The sequence below is a fragment of the Eumetopias jubatus genome, unplaced genomic scaffold, assembly GCF_037043125.1.
Source record: "Eumetopias jubatus isolate StellerSeaLion01/CBP00866 unplaced genomic scaffold, mEumJub1_p1.0 scaffold_10, whole genome shotgun sequence".
NCBI lineage: Eukaryota > Metazoa > Chordata > Mammalia > Carnivora > Otariidae > Eumetopias > Eumetopias jubatus.
The window spans coordinates 96,041,156-96,059,794 of NW_028274816.1; the positions used below are offsets into that span (position 1 = coordinate 96,041,156).

The 18,639-nt window shown below is 45.5% G+C and overlaps 2 protein-coding genes across 4 annotated transcripts in view; both read right to left on the reverse strand.

Moving 5' to 3' along the window:
* Nucleotides 1-1,026: 1,026 nt before the first annotated feature.
* Nucleotides 1,027-8,916, reverse strand: TACO1 (translational activator of cytochrome c oxidase I). 2 transcript variants are annotated; one of them, XM_028087556.2, is made up of 5 exons: nucleotides 8,419-8,916; nucleotides 7,118-7,221; nucleotides 5,680-5,807; nucleotides 4,991-5,168; nucleotides 1,027-4,491 (listed from the first exon to the last, which is right to left on the reverse strand). In XM_028087556.2, the coding sequence occupies exons 1-5, from the start codon at nucleotides 8,699-8,701 to the stop codon at nucleotides 4,291-4,293; spliced, it is 894 nt and encodes a 297-aa protein (XP_027943357.1). In that variant the 5' UTR covers nucleotides 8,702-8,916; the 3' UTR covers nucleotides 1,027-4,290. The 2 variants fall into 2 exon arrangements, with proteins under 2 accessions (XP_027943357.1, XP_027943355.1); XM_028087554.2 differs by having other exon boundaries at nucleotides 7,118-7,224.
* Nucleotides 8,917-12,845: 3,929 nt separating this feature from the next.
* The window catches only part of DCAF7 (DDB1 and CUL4 associated factor 7), a 32,566-nt gene continuing 26,772 nt past the window's right edge, over nucleotides 12,846-18,639 (reverse strand). The window contains exons 7-8 of one of the 2 annotated variants that reach the window (XR_003606771.2): nucleotides 17,494-17,731; nucleotides 12,846-12,922 (exon numbers count right to left, since the gene is read on the reverse strand). Coding sequence is in view for 1 of the 2 variants with exons in the window: in XM_028087480.2 (XP_027943281.1) it covers nucleotides 17,559-17,731 (173 nt within the window). In the remaining variant the exon portion in view is untranslated. Of the gene's footprint in view, nucleotides 17,732-18,639 lie in introns of both variants that reach the window. The other variant, XM_028087480.2, reaches the window with a different exon arrangement.

Consider the following 18,639-nt stretch of genomic DNA (forward strand, 5'->3'; position numbering starts at 1 on the left):
GGGGGTGGGGGCAGAGGGAGAAGCAGACTCCCCACTGAGCAGGGAGCCCAATGCAAGGCTCAATCATCAGTTCAGATCATGACCTGAACTGAAGGCAGACGCTTAACCAACTGAGCCACCCAGGTGCCCCTAATGAAATCCTTTTAATTCAGAGGTAAAGAATATATTCAGATCACTAGTTCAACCAGTTATTTCATCTACATTATTAGGGAATGATGTCTACCTCAGAGAAATTTTTACAACCATGATATTTTACATATTATTGACATTAATAGGGAAAAATTGCTTTTCATTTAGAAATTCCATTTCTATAAATTTATCCTAAGGAACACTAGGCAAGTGAGCAAAGGTAAGTAATGTTCATTACAGCATCCAGGATACATTGTGAAATGAAAAAAACAAAAACAACTTATAAAGCAGAAATGTAGAAGGTGATCACATTTCAGTTTTAAAAAATGTTCATTCATACTTAGTGGGGGTGGGGGAAAGGCCAACATTTATTGAGCACTTACCATTGCCAGGCACTGTTTTAAGTGCTTAATGTATGTTAACTTACTTACTTGTTAAAACAGTCCTACGATATAGGTACTATTGTCCTCATTTTATAGACGAGGAAATAGGTGCAAAGAGGTTAAATTTTTGTCCAAGGTTGCTGGCAATTGGCAGAGTTGAAATCTGTTCCCCAGCAGATTGGTTCCAAGGAGTAAAATACTACAGAGTAGATTGTTAATGGTGGTTATATCTTAGGAGGAAGGGGGTAGGGAATCCCCCGATTTGAGGGTCACTTATTCATTCAAAAAACACAGACCTCTTTCACATGGACAAAAGAAAGACAAAAAGAGGAAAAGCAAAAACTACTATCCTGTTCAGCGTCTGGGGAGGGCATAAGGGGGAGAAAGCGGTTCCGGGCAAGACTAGTATGGTATCTATCATAACATTCGCTCTTGCCAGACCTACTGGCTCATTTATTTCCTCTTCAGAATGGCTCCAGAGGAGTCCCCAGGGATTCAAATAAAAGTCTACAAGTTGGGGTTTCTTCGAGTGTGAAGTTTTATTGACTGTTGTGCTGTAAGTTTCAGAGAGTAAAACAAAACCATACAAAACAGAGTAACTCAGGCCATGGCTGAATTTCCATTGTGGGCTGGAAGCAGAGCCTTCATGGTTCCTGTTCGATTTAGCTGGGGCCTCTGGCAGAGGGAAGGTGGCTACATACCACATGAACGCTTCTTGTGAGAGTCAAGGTTATGGACAGAACCTGTCACAAATACTCCCATCCCATGGAAAGGTCACTTGAAAGTGAGCTGAAGCCAGCTGCAAAGCACTGAATGATTTTGTCTGCTAAGACAATGACCAAAGATAAGGCCAAGCCAAGACCAGATCTCATTCTTTGGAGTTTAAGGTATGCCTGATTCCTGGCCTCTCACCGGCTGTCGCCCTAGCTGGACAATAATGTGACTAGTTTTCTTTTTTTAAAAATGTTTCCCCTGATAAAATATATGATTATAGAAAATAAAACTCAGTGATAACATCACCACCCAGAGATAACCAGTTTTGAGATTCTGATACACTTCCTTCTAGTCTTTTTCTTTTAGAGTTCATAGATAAAGTATGACTATATTTTTAAAATTTGGACCATATTATACACATAGCTTTACATCTTTGTTTTCCACTTTACATTGTAAACATTTCCTGACATAAAATATTCTTCAAAAAATAATTTTTAGTGGCAGAATGCATATCCTCTCTACTTAACTATTCAGTTAAACAGTTACTTAACTATTTAACCTATGTAGCTAAGGGTCTCTTTAGTAGACCTAGAGGCAGAACAGGTCCAAATAAGGCTTCATTTCTGCTTTTCCCATATTAGCCACAGGAAAGACTGCAGGGCACCACCAGGGGTCAGTGCAGAGCCATTCAAAGCCTTGCTGTAAGAAAACTGGTTACACAAAAATCCTTATTAGCAAATCCTATCTATTAATCAGAGGACTATTCACATGAATAGCCAAGTTCCCTTCCAGAGCAGACTCTCCTGGTGTAGATTTCTCAGATCAGAAATTATCAGATTCTTCCAAATTATAATTATATTCAACATTTACAAAACAGCTATTTTTATAAACAAAGGTCTATCAACGTAAGGTGTAGTATGAGACCTATTCTCACCTGCTTGGCTATGAGACCATTTGTGCATAAAATACTTGGCCTGATTATTTTATAGGTTTGCTGTGAAAATAAAATAAATAACATGTAAAAGTATCTTATAAATTACAAAGCAGCACTTAAACTTTAAAGTGCACTATTTGGATGAGTTATCTCCTTTAAAAACTAAAGAATGTGGGGCACCTGGGTGGCTCAGTTGGTTAAGCATCCAACTCTTGATTTCAGCTCAGGTCATAATCTCAGGGTTGTAAGATCGAGCCCTGCCTTGGGCTCAGCGCTGAGTGTGGAGCCTGCTTGGGATTCTCTCTCTCCCTCTGCTCCTCCCCCTGCTCGCTCGCTCACAAATAAATAAATCTTAAAAAAAAAAACTAAAGAATGCCAGGTGGTATCATGATTATGAAATTAGGTATAAGAGATATGCTTTGGCATTTCGTGGGTTATTTCATTGGTTTTTCTTTCCTTAGCCTTTGCTCTCCAACTGTTAAAGTCATCATGGAATTAGTAATCCGTTTTTCCCAGAAGCTGAATATTTATAGCCAGCCAATTTGGTTTTTGTTCTCCTCATTTACCTGAAGCTCCTTCAGGAAAATTACTCCGACCTCAGAACTGGCTTACACGACTTATGAGTAGGTGAATAACAGGGATCAAAAAGCCATTTCTCACCCAGCCTTTGGAATATAGACATACATACTTCTGAAGGAGAATATGTAGCTACCACCAGGCAAGGGGAAAATCCAAACATATCTCCATCCCCTTCTTTCTGCCCTGATTGCAGTTTAGTGGATGCAAAGACGTTGCTCATCATTTAAGATTCCAGTCTTGGTGCTACATTGTAAGACCTGGACATCATATGGCTATAGAAGGGAAAAATGGGACAAAGGGCCCCTTCTCCACCTGATGAACAAGTCTTCTGGGTCCTGCCTAGTACAGAACGAATTAAGGGAGAATAAATGATCAAAAAGCCACTCCAGGCCTGACGTGTGACGGGCCCCGGCACAGGTGACTGGCACTCCTGGTCTCTCTAAACCCAAAAGTGACACTTAGGAGCCAAAGGTATGAAGCGTCCTCCTTCCCAGCTGGCCAGGCTCTGACTCAGTCCTTCACCCTCCTTCTACTCTCATTTCCTCTCCAGTTCCCAGTGCCGCATCATTTGGCAGCAGGGATGAAAAGGAGCTAGGGTGGGCATTCTGGCGATCAAGTAGCTTTCAAAGCCAGCTTGGCGTAGCCTTTCCTGAGAGCAGTCCAATCTGCTGACAGGTCTGCTCTGACCAATCTCAGAACACATGGGGCCTGTGTGAAGCAGGGTCTGGGAGTCCCTTATCATTGGCACTTGATTTCCTACTGTGTTAGCCTTAAGCTGTCTGGCGAAGGAGGGCACAGAGGCCACAAGAAGAGAACATGGACACGTGCACAGCAGTTCACACTGCCCTAGGGTAGTTGCAGCAGACAGCAGTCCTGTGTCTGACCTCTGAGGTCCTATGTCTTAGAGCAGGATCTAACGGCACCAACTAAACAGCTTGTGCTCCTGGTTAAGTACAGTTCCTGATACACAGGTATTTTGACAAATACTATCTGCATGATTAATGACAGGTTTAGGCCACCAGACCAGCATTAGAGTACAGAGTGTTGCCTGTAGAGAGCTACATTTCTCTGGTCAAAAAAAAAAAAAAAAAAAAAAAAAGGCCTGGGACTGGAGTAGTGGAACTAAACCTATAGACTTCAAAGGAAGTCAAGAGCATCCCCACAGCTGGACAAAAACCCAGGAAACTCAAGAGTCACACAACAGGAGTATAGCAACTCAGATCAGTTACATTATTTAAGAGCAATTTCTAGTACAAAGGCCCTCAGGGCACTTGCCATGCCCACAAGGGACAACTTACTAAGATCAGGGAGTCTGGTTAGCTGGCTGGCTCCACCCTGTAGCCAGGAGGGCTCTGAGACACCAGCAGAGCTGACAAAGAGGCCCCACAGAGATGGTGATTCCCTTGGCCAAAAAGCTGCAGGTCTTGGTTTTATGCCTCCTAACCTGCTAGGCCTCCAATCTGCTTCAGTCTGAGAGTCGCTGCAGAAGCCTGTGCTCCAGAATGAGCTGCGAGTTGCCTAGGAAGGCCCCCGGGGGCACATAGAGCCTGGTTATTCAATGTTGTCATAGACCTGGATCACGTCCTCATGGCTGCCAAGAGCCTGGATGAGAAGGGCGGCCTGCTCCAGGTCAGGGTCAGCCAGCTGCACCTTTGCATTGGGGATGAATTCTAGTGAACAGGACACCGAATACAAGCCCAGGGAGTCCAGCTTCTTCCTCACTTGATGCAGTGAAGAGGCATCACAAATAAACTAGGGACAAAAGAAAGTCAAGAGGTGAGGGGCCAGGAGATAGCAGAATAAAGCCAGTCAGAACTTTGCAAAACCTGAATGGAACTACTGTATGAATCACTGTGTTTAAGTTCTTACTAGCAGAGATACAGTTTTCAGAGTTCTGAATCCTTCTCATAGTCCTGAGCAAGCCCTATCTAGTATTCACTTAATAAATGTTTATGCAGGGCGCCTGGGTGGCTCAGATGGTTAAGCGTCTGCCTTCGGCTCAGGTCATGATCCCAGGGTCCTGGGATCGAGTCCCGCATCGGGCTCCCTCCTCCTTGGGAGCCTGCTTCTCTCTCTCTGTCTCTCATGAATAAATAAATAAATTCTTTAAAAAAAAAAAATGTTTATGCAATACGTGAACTCTTTATGTCACTTGTACCCCAGGGCATGAGAAAGAAGAAAAAGAAGCATGCCTTAATGCATCTATTAGGATCATCTCGAAAGTCCACCAAACACCAGGCTTCATACCCACTTTAAAAATGTTCTTTTCCTCTTCATCTTCAGTTTCCTTAACATCTTCAGCTCCTGCTTCGATTGCCAGCTCCAGGGCACGCTCTAGGTTCACAGCTTTCTTCTCTCTGTCCTCCACTCCAACCACGATCACCCCCTTTTTGTCAAAAAAGTGGCGAGCTCCATCAGCCATCATTCCCCTCAAAGGAAAGGAAACACACCAGACTGAATGCCTGTAGACACTCAGCCCCCATATAGCACTGCATTCTAACCACTCTATTTCTCACCCAGACTTTGGAATATAGACATACATACTTCTGAAGGGGAATATGCAGCTACCACCAGGCAAGGGAAAAATCCAAACATATCTCCATCCCCTTCTTTCTGCCCTGATTGCAGTTTAGTGGATGCAAAGACGTTGCTCATCATTTAAGATTCCAGTCTTGGTGCTACATTGTAAGACCTGGACATCATATGGCTATAGAAAGGAAAAATGGGACAAAGAGCCCCTTCTCCACCTGATGAACAAGTCTTCTGGGTTCTGCCTAGTACAGAATGAATTAAGGGAGAATAAATGATCCCACTTGGATTCTGCTAAGGATGAAGTATGCTTAAAACTTGAAACATGACCAGGAACAAATGTACTTTCCTTGCAAAGAATTGGAACCTCAAGTCTTCATACCCTTCCACTCTCCCCAGACCTACACCTACCCATTCTTGTTCAGGATATGTCTGATGTCTGAATAGCACTTGGAGCCACTGTTAGATAATGCCTCAATGAGCAAAGAAGAGCCACCAGGGCCTCGGCCCTCATACAGCAAATAAACATCCTTGGTTTTCTGCAATAAACAACATGAGCACATTTTCCTGTTTCCCAATTCCCTCTTGCACCCCAGCCCAGAACACAGATACTGACTCCACGGGATGGGCACTCCGGGGTACAGCTTAGGGTCTCAAATCTTTACTGTCGCCCCCCCCCCACCTCTGAGAGGTGGCCCTTTGGGACCAACTTTTGAAGTAATTACAAGTACGACCCCTTACTGGGTGGGGAGTCTGTTTCTCTGGTCCCTGAACAACCAGTCATCTCCTAGTTTCATTTCCTCCTCCCAGCTGAATCCCACATCTAACACACACACCACCCCCCACACTCCTACCAAGACTCATCCTACACGCAACCCACATGAAACCCACCTGTGAAGTCTCCCACCCCTGGGGTGCTGAGTATCACTTTAGGAAATAGCACACCTGGGCCCTATCATAAGAACCACTGAAAATAGCATGGCCACAAAATTCAAACAATTCATCAAAGGCCTAGTGACCAATCTCATTGGACCTCCCGTGCCGCCTCCACTCATCCCTTGCCCACACATCTGACCTTCACCACTCTCTCCCAGCACCGTTGCCTTTCCAGGAACTCTCAAATGACAATGTCTTCCTTCTTCTACTTTATCTGCACCAAAGCCCACATGAAGGCATGTGTATAATGGTTAGAGAACAGGTTCTAGAGTCTGTCTGGTTTCAAGTCTGTCATTTTCCATGGGACTTGGTCACCTAATCTTTCTGTGCCTCAGTTTCCACTTAAGGTTGTTTTGAGGATTCAGTGAGATAATGCATACAAAGTTCTTATCAAAGTGCTTGGCCTAGAGTAAGCACTCAATAATTATTAGCTATTAAGATGATTATCACTTCCTCAAATCCTTCCTACTGTCCTAGAGGAAGACGTGTCCTCTCACTTGGGCTCAAAGACAATTCCCAATACTGGGCTCTAACCCTGCCCCTCCCACCATCACTAATGCCCCATCTCCCTTTCTACTGGCCTTTCTCCTTTAGGGCATAAATCCCTGAAAAACTCACCCTTCCTCAATCTAACATTCCCCACATTGTACCCCCTTATTTCTACCTCACCTCCTCACACTTTAGCTGAGTAGTCCTAGGCCGTCTAGTTCTGTACATTGTCTATTCATCCTATTCCTGATTTTACTCCCATAACCAATGCCCAAGGTCAGAGAGCCACCAGAAGGCTCTGTATTGAGGGTATCAACCACAATGCTACCCGTCTCTCTGATAATCTAAGGCGTGTTGAGTGGCCTTCCAGACATGGGCCCTGGAGGGGCTGTGATCAAAACAAGAAGTCAAACTGAGGACACACCCCCATTTTCAGCGATGCCTCAATCGTTGACTTGGGCATGTGCTTGCTGCGACACACCTCTAAGACGTTGGCCAGACTGCTGTTGTGCTCAGGGTTAGGGCCTCCTTCTGAGATAGAGAGAAAAGAGTGAGTGAACACATCTCATTACAGCCGGGGAGAAAGAAGGGATTTCTGCCATTCTACCCACCCCCAGTGAAAAGAGCAGCAAGTCACCACTTGGCTCTCAGTTAATTTAGAATATTTATTCAGTTTAAATGGAATATGGAGAAGTATTTTGGAAAAGAAGTTTCTAATTCACTCTTTAATGATGGGTATCTTTCTGCTAGGTTTCAGCAAATACCACTTTGCATCAGATGAAGAGGTAAGGGATGAAAATGGTACCAACATTTCCTGGACTTATTAATACCCCTTGCTGTGACTCTACTATTTTGTGTGTAATTATTGAAATGCTCATATGACAGCATGTAATCATGCTGTCTCTCAGGGTAGGGGCTATACCTCATTATTCTGTATTACCAGTGCATATAACATACACTCAATAGTGTTGCTCTCAATTATCAAGAATTTAGAAGGAAGCTAAGAGAAATATCAGGCATGAGTTCTAGGGGTAAATTAGTATTTACTGAGTGCCTATTATGTGCCAGAAACGACCATACGGAGGGTACTATCGAGTTTTACAGAAGGAAACTGAAACTCAGCAAGGTTAAGCCATTTGCTCAAGGTCATACAGTTAGTAAGTGACAGAAACCAAGTCTTCTTGACCCCAAAGTCCATGATTTTTACAGGACTTTTTTCTCTACTCCTACAGGTATCTGACACTAAATACAAAAACAGAAAAGCCCTCTTGCAGTGGCTACACAATTGAAAAAGACAAGGTTGCAAACTTACCTTCCAGTAAATGTGTCTTCTTAGGAAACCCTAATGAAGCAAACTGAGACTGCGCAAGTCATAGATTTACTCAATGCCCCTGCCACAACCTATGTGCTACCAGAGGGGACTAGAGGGCTTGATTTGTCTCTTCAGGCAAGATACACGTGTGACCTTACTCTTAGGGTCTGTTTCTGTGAAATACCCGGCTACACACTAGAATGAAGTCACTTTTATCATTATCGTCCTAAGAGCAACTCCCTGCCACGCAGGCCGATGCTCAGCATCTGGAAAAGTGAGTGGAGACATATAATGTAGGTAGGTGCCCTGAGCGTTTATGAAGTGGGAATTAGGAAAAGAATATGAAGGACCAAGGTTCGGGGTGGGCCCTGGTTTAGCTGTGGGCGCAGAGAGGGCAGCAGCGGGTGACTTACCTTTAACTGCCAGGCGGATGCTCAAACAGAGTTTGGAGAAGATGCGACTCCTTTCGGCGTCCTTGGGACCCTTGATATGCCGGACTTTGGACCACTTGTTGTGCCCGGCGGGGACCGCCGCGGTGAGGTGCAGCGTCCTGCCCAGAGTGGGGGTACAGCCCGTGGGCTCAGGCTGGGAAGCCGCGAGGGTGGGCGGAAGAGCCGCCTGTACCCCGGGGCCTCGCGCCCCCAGCAAGCACCGGGCAGCGACCCTGCTCAGGCTGACGGCGGCCCAAGCTGCCATCGGCTCCGACCCTGGACCAAGGTCAGCAAGAACAGCCAACGAACAGCGGCCAAGGTCAGCAAGAACAGCCAACGAGCAGCGGCCAAGGTCAGCCCGTGGCGTCCGAGGCGGAAACGAGCAGGTCCTGAGCCTGCGGCCGCCTCTACCCCTCACCAGAGACCCAAATACTCAGACCAGCCCCGGGCAGCCCGGACGCGACCCTCCCAATACCAAACCCGCGGAAGCCGGGCGCGGGTGCCTTAGATAATGTAGCACACTTCCTTTCCCCCGTCCGTTCCAGAAACGCGCCCCCACCGCCCGAAAAATCCGTTCCGCCGCACGTTACTTTGCTCCTTTCTCGCACCTGTGCAGAGCCTGGGCCGAGGTGGGAGCGACTTTTATTAGAGTCCAACTCAAATTTTTAGCTTTAACTTATAGTTCACTTAGGACTTTATTATTGTCGTTGTTTATTATCCAAGCTACTTTGTGATGGGCTCGGCACTCTCCTCCTTGTACTTTGCCATATTAGAAACATCAGATTGCTCTTGTACTTTTCCAAGTTCCTGTATTCGGCACAAACCTGGGTCTTTGCTGATCCTTGTTCCACTTCACTTCACCTCGCTAAATTTTTTCCTTCACGATTCAGTTCGGACATCATTTTCCACCAAGGGAAAACATCCCCTAATTCTCCAGTTGCGCTCAGATGCCCTACTTTGTGCTCACATGATTCTTCATACTCGCCTGTACTTTAGCACTTACCTAAAAATGTTTGTCTCCGCCACAATATTAAATTCTTTGAGAGCAGGACGCGACCCCTGTGTCCAGCATAGTTGTTTTTTTGTTTTTTAATAACAGCTTTATTGAAATAATTCACGTCATACAAGTTACCAATTTAAAGTGTATAATGGTTTTTAGTATATGTATTCAGAGATTTGAGTTACCATCACCATAATCAATTTTACATTTTAGTCACCCCAAAAAGAAACCCTGTATCCATTAGCAGTCATTCACCATTTCCCCCCAATTTTCTCAGTCTTAGGATACTACCAATTTACTTCTTCCTCTATGGGTCTGCCTATTCTGAACATTTCACGTGAATAGAATCATACAATATGTGGTCCCTTGTGACTGGCTTCTTTAGCATGATGTTTTCAGGGTTCATTGATATAGCATGTATCAGTACTTCATCCCTCTTTTATTGCCAAATAGTATCAATAATGCCATGAAGCTACAATGTTTTATTTATCCATTCATCAGTTGATGGACACTTGGATTGTTTCCACCTTTTGACTATTATAATATTGTCATGAACATTCAAATACAAGTTTTCGTATAGACATGTTTTTGTTTCTCTTGTATATACCTAGGAGTGGAATTGATGGTTTGTATAGTAACTCAGTTTAATCTTTTGAGGAACTGCCAGACTGTTTTCCAAAACAATTGCATTATTTTATGTTCCCACTAGCAATGCATGAGGTTTCCACTTTTCTCCACATCCTTGCCAACACTTATCTCTTTTTGACTATAGCTGTTGCCACTAGTGGGTATAAAGTGATATCTCATTGTGCTTTTGATTTGTATTTCCCTCATGACTAATGATGTCAAAGATCTTTTCATGTGCTTACTAGCTATTCACATATAGTATTACTTTTTTGTCATTTAAAAATATAGTTTAATATGTAACTTTGAATAGCAAAAAGAAAATTAAGGGAATTTATAATCACAAATAAGCATGAACGCCAAAGCAAAGTCTGAGATTGCCCTAGTCCAAGCAGCCTAAGTCTACCAGGGCAAAACTGTAGTTCAACAAAGTCAGGCTACAGACTCAGTCCAACGAGGAAAACTCCACACTGGAAGGATGGTGGGGTATCTCACCAAAGGAAAAGATAATTATTATAGGATTGTGGGGAAAGGTGGAGGTTAGGTGAAATTTCAATGAAATAGAGGTTGATAGGCTCAACGGAACACAGAGCTGTATGAGAAGTGGGTCAACATCAGCTCTGGACTGCAAAGCAGACCGAGTTCAGTTTCTTTGCCAACTACAAAGCTAAATGGGGAGTGCCGTGTTCAGAAACACCTGCTCTGAAGTTCTACACCTGGGTTGGAAATCAAGGCTGCTTCTCTGTCAAGAGTGACTTAGATTCTCCAAGCAAGACTATAAGTCTTCATTCTCCCTGACAGAATTTCAAACAGGAGTCTCTGATATTAGAGAACAAAGTTTCTCAGTGAATTAAAAAAAAAGAAAAGCAGTCACTCAGAGAAGGGAATTTTATAACACTTTAAGTTGCAGGTGTGCTTGGAAGAAATATTGCTTCCTGTTAACTTTGCAACTGGTTTTATGTGTCTATCTGTGATGAACAGCAGGGCAGAATTTTACTTTCTCAATCTAAGCTAATATTCAAGATAAATTCACAGATGACTGAACTGTCTCTAGAGCCTGGTTTTCAGGATCATTGAAATCATTAACAATGAGCTTGGTTGCTAATTTGATGGGTGTGGCAGAGACAGAACTATTTATCCGCCACTTTATTTCCTCTTCCTAGGCGTACAGGCAGATTTATCTTTCTTAAGTGTCCTTGCAGTTAGGTTGGAATCATGTGACTAAATTTGGCAGATATAGGCAAAACTATTCCTCACATAGTTTCCCCTTCTAAGCAACCTTGGAGGCCACAAGTTCTGGATGATGTAGCTGACCAAACTCGAAAGGACTTCACATAAGCAAAAAGTAAAATTTTGTTGTGTTCAGTCTCTGCGATGTGGGGGTTGGTTACCGCAGCTTAGCCCAGGCTAGCAAGATGAATACCGCCAGTATGACTCTCCCAGAGCTCCCCTTAAAATAGGAATCTCCTATTTCCCATACATGTTGTCGACCATATAGCACAGTTCTAACAGAGCCATCAGGTGCTCATTTTGCCACGTAGAGTCTAAACTCTTGGAAGTGGTCTTTTGTTTTTTAAGTAGGCTTCACACCCAACATGGGGCTTGAACTCACAGCCCTGAGATTAAGGGTTGCGTGTTCTACTGACTGAGCCAGCCAGGCGCCCCATAAACTCTTGGAGGACATACTTTCCCCCAGGCCTACTGCCACCCCCAGCTCAATGCTTCTGACACGATGGCAGTTACTTGCCGAACACTGGCTCACGGAATCAGTCACAATTTGCCCTTCTTCTTTTCCCTTGAAATGACTACATGTGAATCCAGAATGAAAATAAAAATAAACGGAGGGAATATTCAACCAGGACTTAGAGCATTTGAACAGCAGTGGGGATAGGCACTCCTCCATCTTACCACGTTGGGGCGTAGGCTGAGGAAACTGGCTTGGACTTGGAAACCCTAGCCAGTCATCAGAACCTGGTGTCCAAACACACAGGGTCTGGGAGTTATCGTTTGTCACCCTTCAGAGCCAATAGTTTACTGCATCCTGACTACCCTCTTAAATCTCTTCAGTTATGCCCCATCCTCTCCTCCCCTCCTGCTCCTGCTTTAGGTCAGGCTTTTACTTCTTCTCATCCTGACTATTACAATAAGTGAACTGCCTCCCTGTTTCACCCCCTACTCAGGCATTTTCTTCACTGACTCCTAAAGTGCAATTCTGAGCATGACTTCCCTCTATGTGTTTTCCAAAGTCTCATACAAAAGACTCTGCCTGATCTGGCTCCTGCTTACCTTTCTAGTCACACTCCCCATCATTCCCCATTTAAAACCCCACATCAACTTATAATTCTCTGAATATGGCCATATTCTTTCTTGCCTCTATGGTGTTGTACAGGGATGTTCGCTCTGCTTTAAATATCTTTCCCTATTCCCAGACAACTACTCAGCCTTCAAAACTCAGCTTGAACATCCCTTGTCTTGTGAAGTTTTCCCTGACCTCCTCTGGCTCCTACCCAGACTTAGGGGATCAACTCCTCCTCAGGGCAACCAGTAAGCCTAAACACACCCGTATCGCACAACATTGCCAGGAATTGTTTATCTGGGAGACTGCAAGCAACTTGAGGGTCATGGCCCCTGGCACAGAATAGGTGCTCTGTGTTTTATTAAAAGGGATGACTCAGGCTGTCAGATAGTGAGATGGGCTGGGGTGGACTCTCATCCCCCAGCCAGTATCTCTGGAACATGACCACAGTGGCAGAATGGGAAGAACTGAATTCATCACAAGAAGAAATTCAGTCAATCTATACATGTTCAAGTTTTATTACAAAGTATGATGGGCAGAAAATATGGTACTTCTTATACAGGAGGCTGAAACAGAATGAAAGGGTGAAAATTAGGTTTAATATACTCAGGAAGCAAGAAATAAAGTCATAGATGTAACACTCCACTTTCAGGTGCCTTTGAAGTCGCCTTCAATGGAGATTTACCATTATGGTTTCACAGCACAGTGTTAACATTTTATTACAAGCCCTGTGTACAATCAGTCCTGTGATAATAATATTTTAAAAAGAAAAGTGGGTGATAGTACAGTTCCATAGGGGGTAGCTTCCTCTCCACCTGACCATGGGAGGTCACAAAACCTAGAGTATAGAGGAAAAGTTTAAATATATAACAAGAAATGAAGTTCAGACGTACTAGGCTAGAGGGGACAGACATTGATTGGCTAGAGCTTAACATCTCAGAGAACAAGGAATCTCCGTTTTCTACACAGAGGTTTGTACAATCATGCTACAAGTTCACACTCGGGGGAGGAGGGGGGGAAGTCACTGACAGGGTCATAAAATACACAGGAACCCAAGCAAGCGATTCATACTCAACTCAAGCGAGTCAAAGCTGTAGCTCAACAAGTCTCGTTGCACACTGGATTACCACAACCAACCCCAGGCGAGAGCATTTCTCTTAAACAGCAGACACCACAAGTCCATAGCCACTGGGTTGTCCTAAAGGTGGGTCCTTGTAAGTTTTCTAGCTCTTACAAAGACTGCCAACATCTTTCTTCTTGAGTTCATACTTTCACTAGCTTATTTGTTTCTGGTTTGATACACCAGCCCAAGCCTCTTTGGGAAGGCACCTGCACGTTTCCAAACTTAAAAAATAATATCCACAAAGTAGCCTGAGAGGACCGGGCCCACACTGTGTAGCCACACCTTTAACTCAGCAGCAAAGACAACGGTGGGAGAAGAGGGTGCAGGTGGGAGAGGCGGGCAAGGCTCTGCAACAGGAGACGCTGGGGGCAGCTGGCCCAGCCAGTATGGAGAGCCTCGTCCAGGGCTCACAGTGATGGTCAGCTCAGCTCAGCTCTCCTCCCTCAGAAGTCCCAACTTAAGTGCCAGGCATGACCTTCCTTCCTTATCCTGGAGTGCAGAGAGTAAAGGGAAGCATCTGTGTTGAGAGAGGTGTCTACTTGAATAGTCTCCCTTACTCCAAGCCAGGCAGGCAAAGAAGCTGCCACATTCTCAAACTGGGGATGGCCCTCCCATGTGTGGTAAACCCTGCAGCTCCCACCTGTCCTACCGCCTCCGACTTGAGGCCCAGGCTACAGCAGGGAGAAAGTTCTATGGGGGCAAGACCAGAGGAAGAGAAAAGAAGAGGGAGGGGAGGAAAATCGGCAGGACTGTTCACAACCTCTGCTCTGTACAAGCCTACAACCAAGGAGAGCCATGATGAGGAATGGCCACGGGACTCCCATCACCTGTGGATTGGTGCCACCGAACATCACCTATGGCTCAGTGCTGCAGGAAGGGGCTCCCTGCCCGAGCTGCCATCCTGTCTCCACAGTTAGACAGTGTCACAAATACCTGACAGATGGTCCAAAACGGCTGACACAGGCTGTGGGCACAGCCTCATTCCATGGCCACCCCAGACCTTTCATGCCCTCTAATATCGTCTCCCTTGATCTAAAAAAACACTTACCATAGATTTTCTCCCACGTCCCAAATCTCCTCCGAAAATTTCAGCCAAAACTATCATCAAAACCTTGTAGGAGTCTCAATTTTTTCTGTTTTTTTTTCCCAAATCTTAACCGGTTCTTTGAGAGCTGATCCTGGTTCTGACAAGAAATTCTCACCCAGTGATCAAATATCTTCCCTCTTCAAGTCCTTGACTTGCAGCTCCATTCCTCCCTAGAAGGAGAGGGTTCCAACTCTTTGGGGTGTAAATACTCAAGCCCCTGAAGGACTTGTACCCATTCACCAACTCTCTGATGAGGAACCTGAAGCTGAATTTATTTAGCACCTCTCCATCCCCTCAGAGCAGACAAGGAAAACAAAGGCAGCTTTGGCCCAGGAGGTAGGAGCATACAGAAGGGCCACCGCCAGGAGAGCCAGAGCCCAGACATGCTGCCCTGTGGCCTTTCCAGGGAAGCCCTGGCCACTGCTCTTCTCACACTCAAGGAAAGCAGATCCAGAGCCTCCCGCCCATTCTCTCTGGGTGGCAATTTGAAAACCTGAACAAATTAAACAGACACTTGCTTTTGAAACTACAACAGATCTCTGCTTCCTGGACCATGCCTGGCTAAGAGGCTTTCTCAGCCTTGAGACTACAGAAATCCCCTCCTCAGCCATGAGGCCACCTGGCCTATGGTGGAAACGGAGAGAAAGGGAGCTGGGACTTCAAAATACTGGCATCTCAGCAAATGTGAGTGTGTGTGTTTGCTCAGGGAGACTGGGGAGTCTCACCTGGGCCCCAGGTGGATGCCAGGAGGAGGAAGACTGCACTGCAGGACCTAGGGAGGGGTGAGAGGTCTAGGAGCCCACAGGGCAAGGAAAAAAAAAAAACCACCCAAAGTTGCTGGTTTCCAGAGTAGTAGCAACTTTATGCAAATATATTCTAATTACTACAGACTAATTTTTTTCTCCTGATTGTTTTCCAGTTCCAGTTGACAAATCTCGCCATGCAGACCACGTTTAAGTGCAGATCAGGAAAGGAACCTTAACTTAGAACTCAGTGCAGTTAAGCCCTGCCCCAGGACGACCAGCCCCTCCTACACTCTGACTGCCATCTCAGACCCTTTTCCAGGAGAAGGACCTGATGGCCTCCTAGAGCAAGCAACCATCAACTTAGACTTGCTACCCTTGAGAGAAGGACCCTGGAGCCAGCAAATAAGAATTATAAGCAGAGGAGGGTTCAGACCAAGAACAGCTCACTTTACACCGCTGAATGACACAGTGCAAATCTGGCAGTAAATGAAGGAAAGTCAACCTCAAGTGGATGGCCAGCTAACGCGCCTCAAAATCAGAGTTAAGAAAGTAAAAAAGTAGAAGGGGAAATATGCTAAGCCTTTTTCTTTGGACAAGTGCCTGTGTAGTAAAGCAAAGAGCTGTGACTTTGGAGATAAAAATACATCTGCTCTGGAAAAGGAGACTCAACCAAAAGAGTTTAAGGGCCCAGGAGAACAAAACTGTTTTGTTTCTCAAAAGCAGGTGAGAACCCAAGTGGACAAAACCACCAGCCTTAAGGTCTGCTACTCTCCTGCTCAACAGCTGCACAACTCAGAGAGGCTCAAAAACCTATGGCAGAACACGCTAGACCAAAGTCCCCCTAGACTCTGAGCATGTCCCAAACCCTGCCTGCCCAAAGACTCAACTACCACCAGAATCACACACAAGCCCTCTCCGTGGAACTCATTCATGTAACGGAAACAAACACTGCAGCCTGCAAGTCCAATACTGCTCAGCACCTAATGGTGGGGGATGGGGTGGGAGGGTGGTGACAGGTACGCCTTAACTGGCTGGCCCTGCAGCTATCTATTTACTTGATGGCCTGGGACTATCACAGCCTATTAATCCACTCCTTCCAGGAGCTGACAGTCCCCCATATCTAAAGAAGATCTTGTTCAGGATTAGACACACAGACTATGTGTCTTTCGAGCAGGACTCTCTCACTCAAAGAGTAGCCAACCATCAGTCACAGTAAACCAACCAAATCGAGATACCAAAGTTCAGCTTACAGACTGTGCTTGCCTGTCATTCAAGACGTGAAAGAAAATGGCCTGGGACTTACATCTGGAGGGAAACACTGACTCGGAAACTAGGTACTGGAAATGTACTCTAAGCTCAGCTTTTCTGAAAACATTCCCTTCAAGTCAGACACGGTGTCTCTCTCAGCTCTACCACATGGCCAGCAGGTCCCAGTGGGGTCGGACAGAGGTACTTCAGGAAATAACAGAAGACTTCATGTGTCTGTTTGGGAGCCCAGAATGCCCTTGAGAAGAGCCGGGCTGAGAACAGGTGAGAGAACTGGCCGACTTCAGAGCACCGAGGCGGTCTGGGACTCCTGGTCAGGTACGTTGCACTCAGGCAGTGATTCAAGAAGGCAAACTGCTCATGGGGTTGGGGTCCAGTGCTAGATCCAGGCACTGAGGGAAGAGAGGAAGTGCTAATGGGGTGGACTATGAGACAAAGGAAGAAACCGGGAAGAGTAAAGTTCTTTTTGTAAAAAAATTAGCCTGATAGGTAAAAAATATACAAAGTTGAAATTTGTTAAAGACATTGATAATAGGAGGAAAGACAACTCCAAATTGGTATTTGTTCCCACGTAAGTGCTAACAGGACACAGACACAGATTGCCGCCTTGGGCAGCAGACAGGTAAGAGACATCTGGGGCAGATGAGTACAAACATAGCCAGTGCCTGCAATGCTCATTAACACAACAGCTGACAAACAAATATACAGAAAAGTTTAATGGAGGAACCAGAGGAGAAGAGAAAGGGAGAGAAAATCGTAAAACTCGGCCCTGGGCTGAGGAGGCGCCACACTAGCACTGAGCCTGGCGCAGACAGCGATGGGACGACTGGCCAGGAACTCCTAGAGCAGCTTCTGCTAACAGTGATGCAAAGCAGTGAGACACATACTGGCCACCAGAAACACGTTTCTTCTTACTTTCGGGATGGGGCAGAGGCAGGAAACACACAAGCCCCCGCCTCGTGGGCAAGGCGCCGCCAACGCTACACTCGGAGTATTTCCAGGCAGTTGTTGTAGCAGATGGCAATCCAGTCGGGCTGGGTCGACGCCCACTGCACGTTGTTGATCTCTCCTTCAGCTGTGTAGGCCAGGATAGGGTCCTCGATGGCCCGGGGCATTTGCTGGATGTCCCAGATGAGAGCCTGGTGATCATCCGCTAGTGAAAGAGAAAGCCAGCAGCAAGGTCACAACTCGGGCAAGGAGGAAAATAGCCCCTGCATTTGGGGTGGGTGGAGGGATCACAGTTCACAAAGCATCTGCTCACCAAGATCCCAGCTAGGGAGGTTTGATTTCAAGCCCCCGTTTTATAAATGAAGAAAGTGAGACTCAGAAATGTTCAGGCACTTGCCCCAAGCCCCAGAGCTATGCAACCAGTGAACGGCAGAGCCAGCACTCAGAGCAAGGCCTCTGATGTGTCCCAGGGCCCCGGTCACTGCGGCAGAGCTAGGATGGTGGAACAGGACCTAGACGGGCACCTCTCACCTGGGGTAGGCATCAGGAAAGGACCACGGGATATAAAAATGATCCCCAAACATGTCATTTGCAGCCACTTAAAGTACCTGAGCACTTAAAGATCCCTTTCTGATGATTCAACTTAATGGGATTTTACCCGATTTCATGAACTTTTATACTTTGATGAGGTGTTACACAGATGAGATGAGGTGCTGAGTGGACATGTGCTATTAAAAACAATCTTCCCTAGAAAAGCTACCTTCTCTGCCCTGGGAAATACCAGAAAGAAGGCAATCACCTTAAAAAAATACATAAGCACAAGAAAAAGGACTGGAAGAAAATATATCAAAATGAGAACAGTGGTACCTACGAGGATGGCAAAGTTATGAATTATATTTACCTTCCTCTAGTTGGTAAGTGACCTGTAACGTGGTCATTTACTTTTATAATCAAAACAATAAGTTCCTAGTTTAAGGCAAGAAAAATAAAAAGGCAATATCCTTCAATACCACAGTGTCCCCTGATCCCATAAGCCCATCCTGATGTGAAAACCTGTCTCTGACACACAGGAGATTTGAGGAGCTTAACATGCCAGGCAGGCTCGTGTGGGCA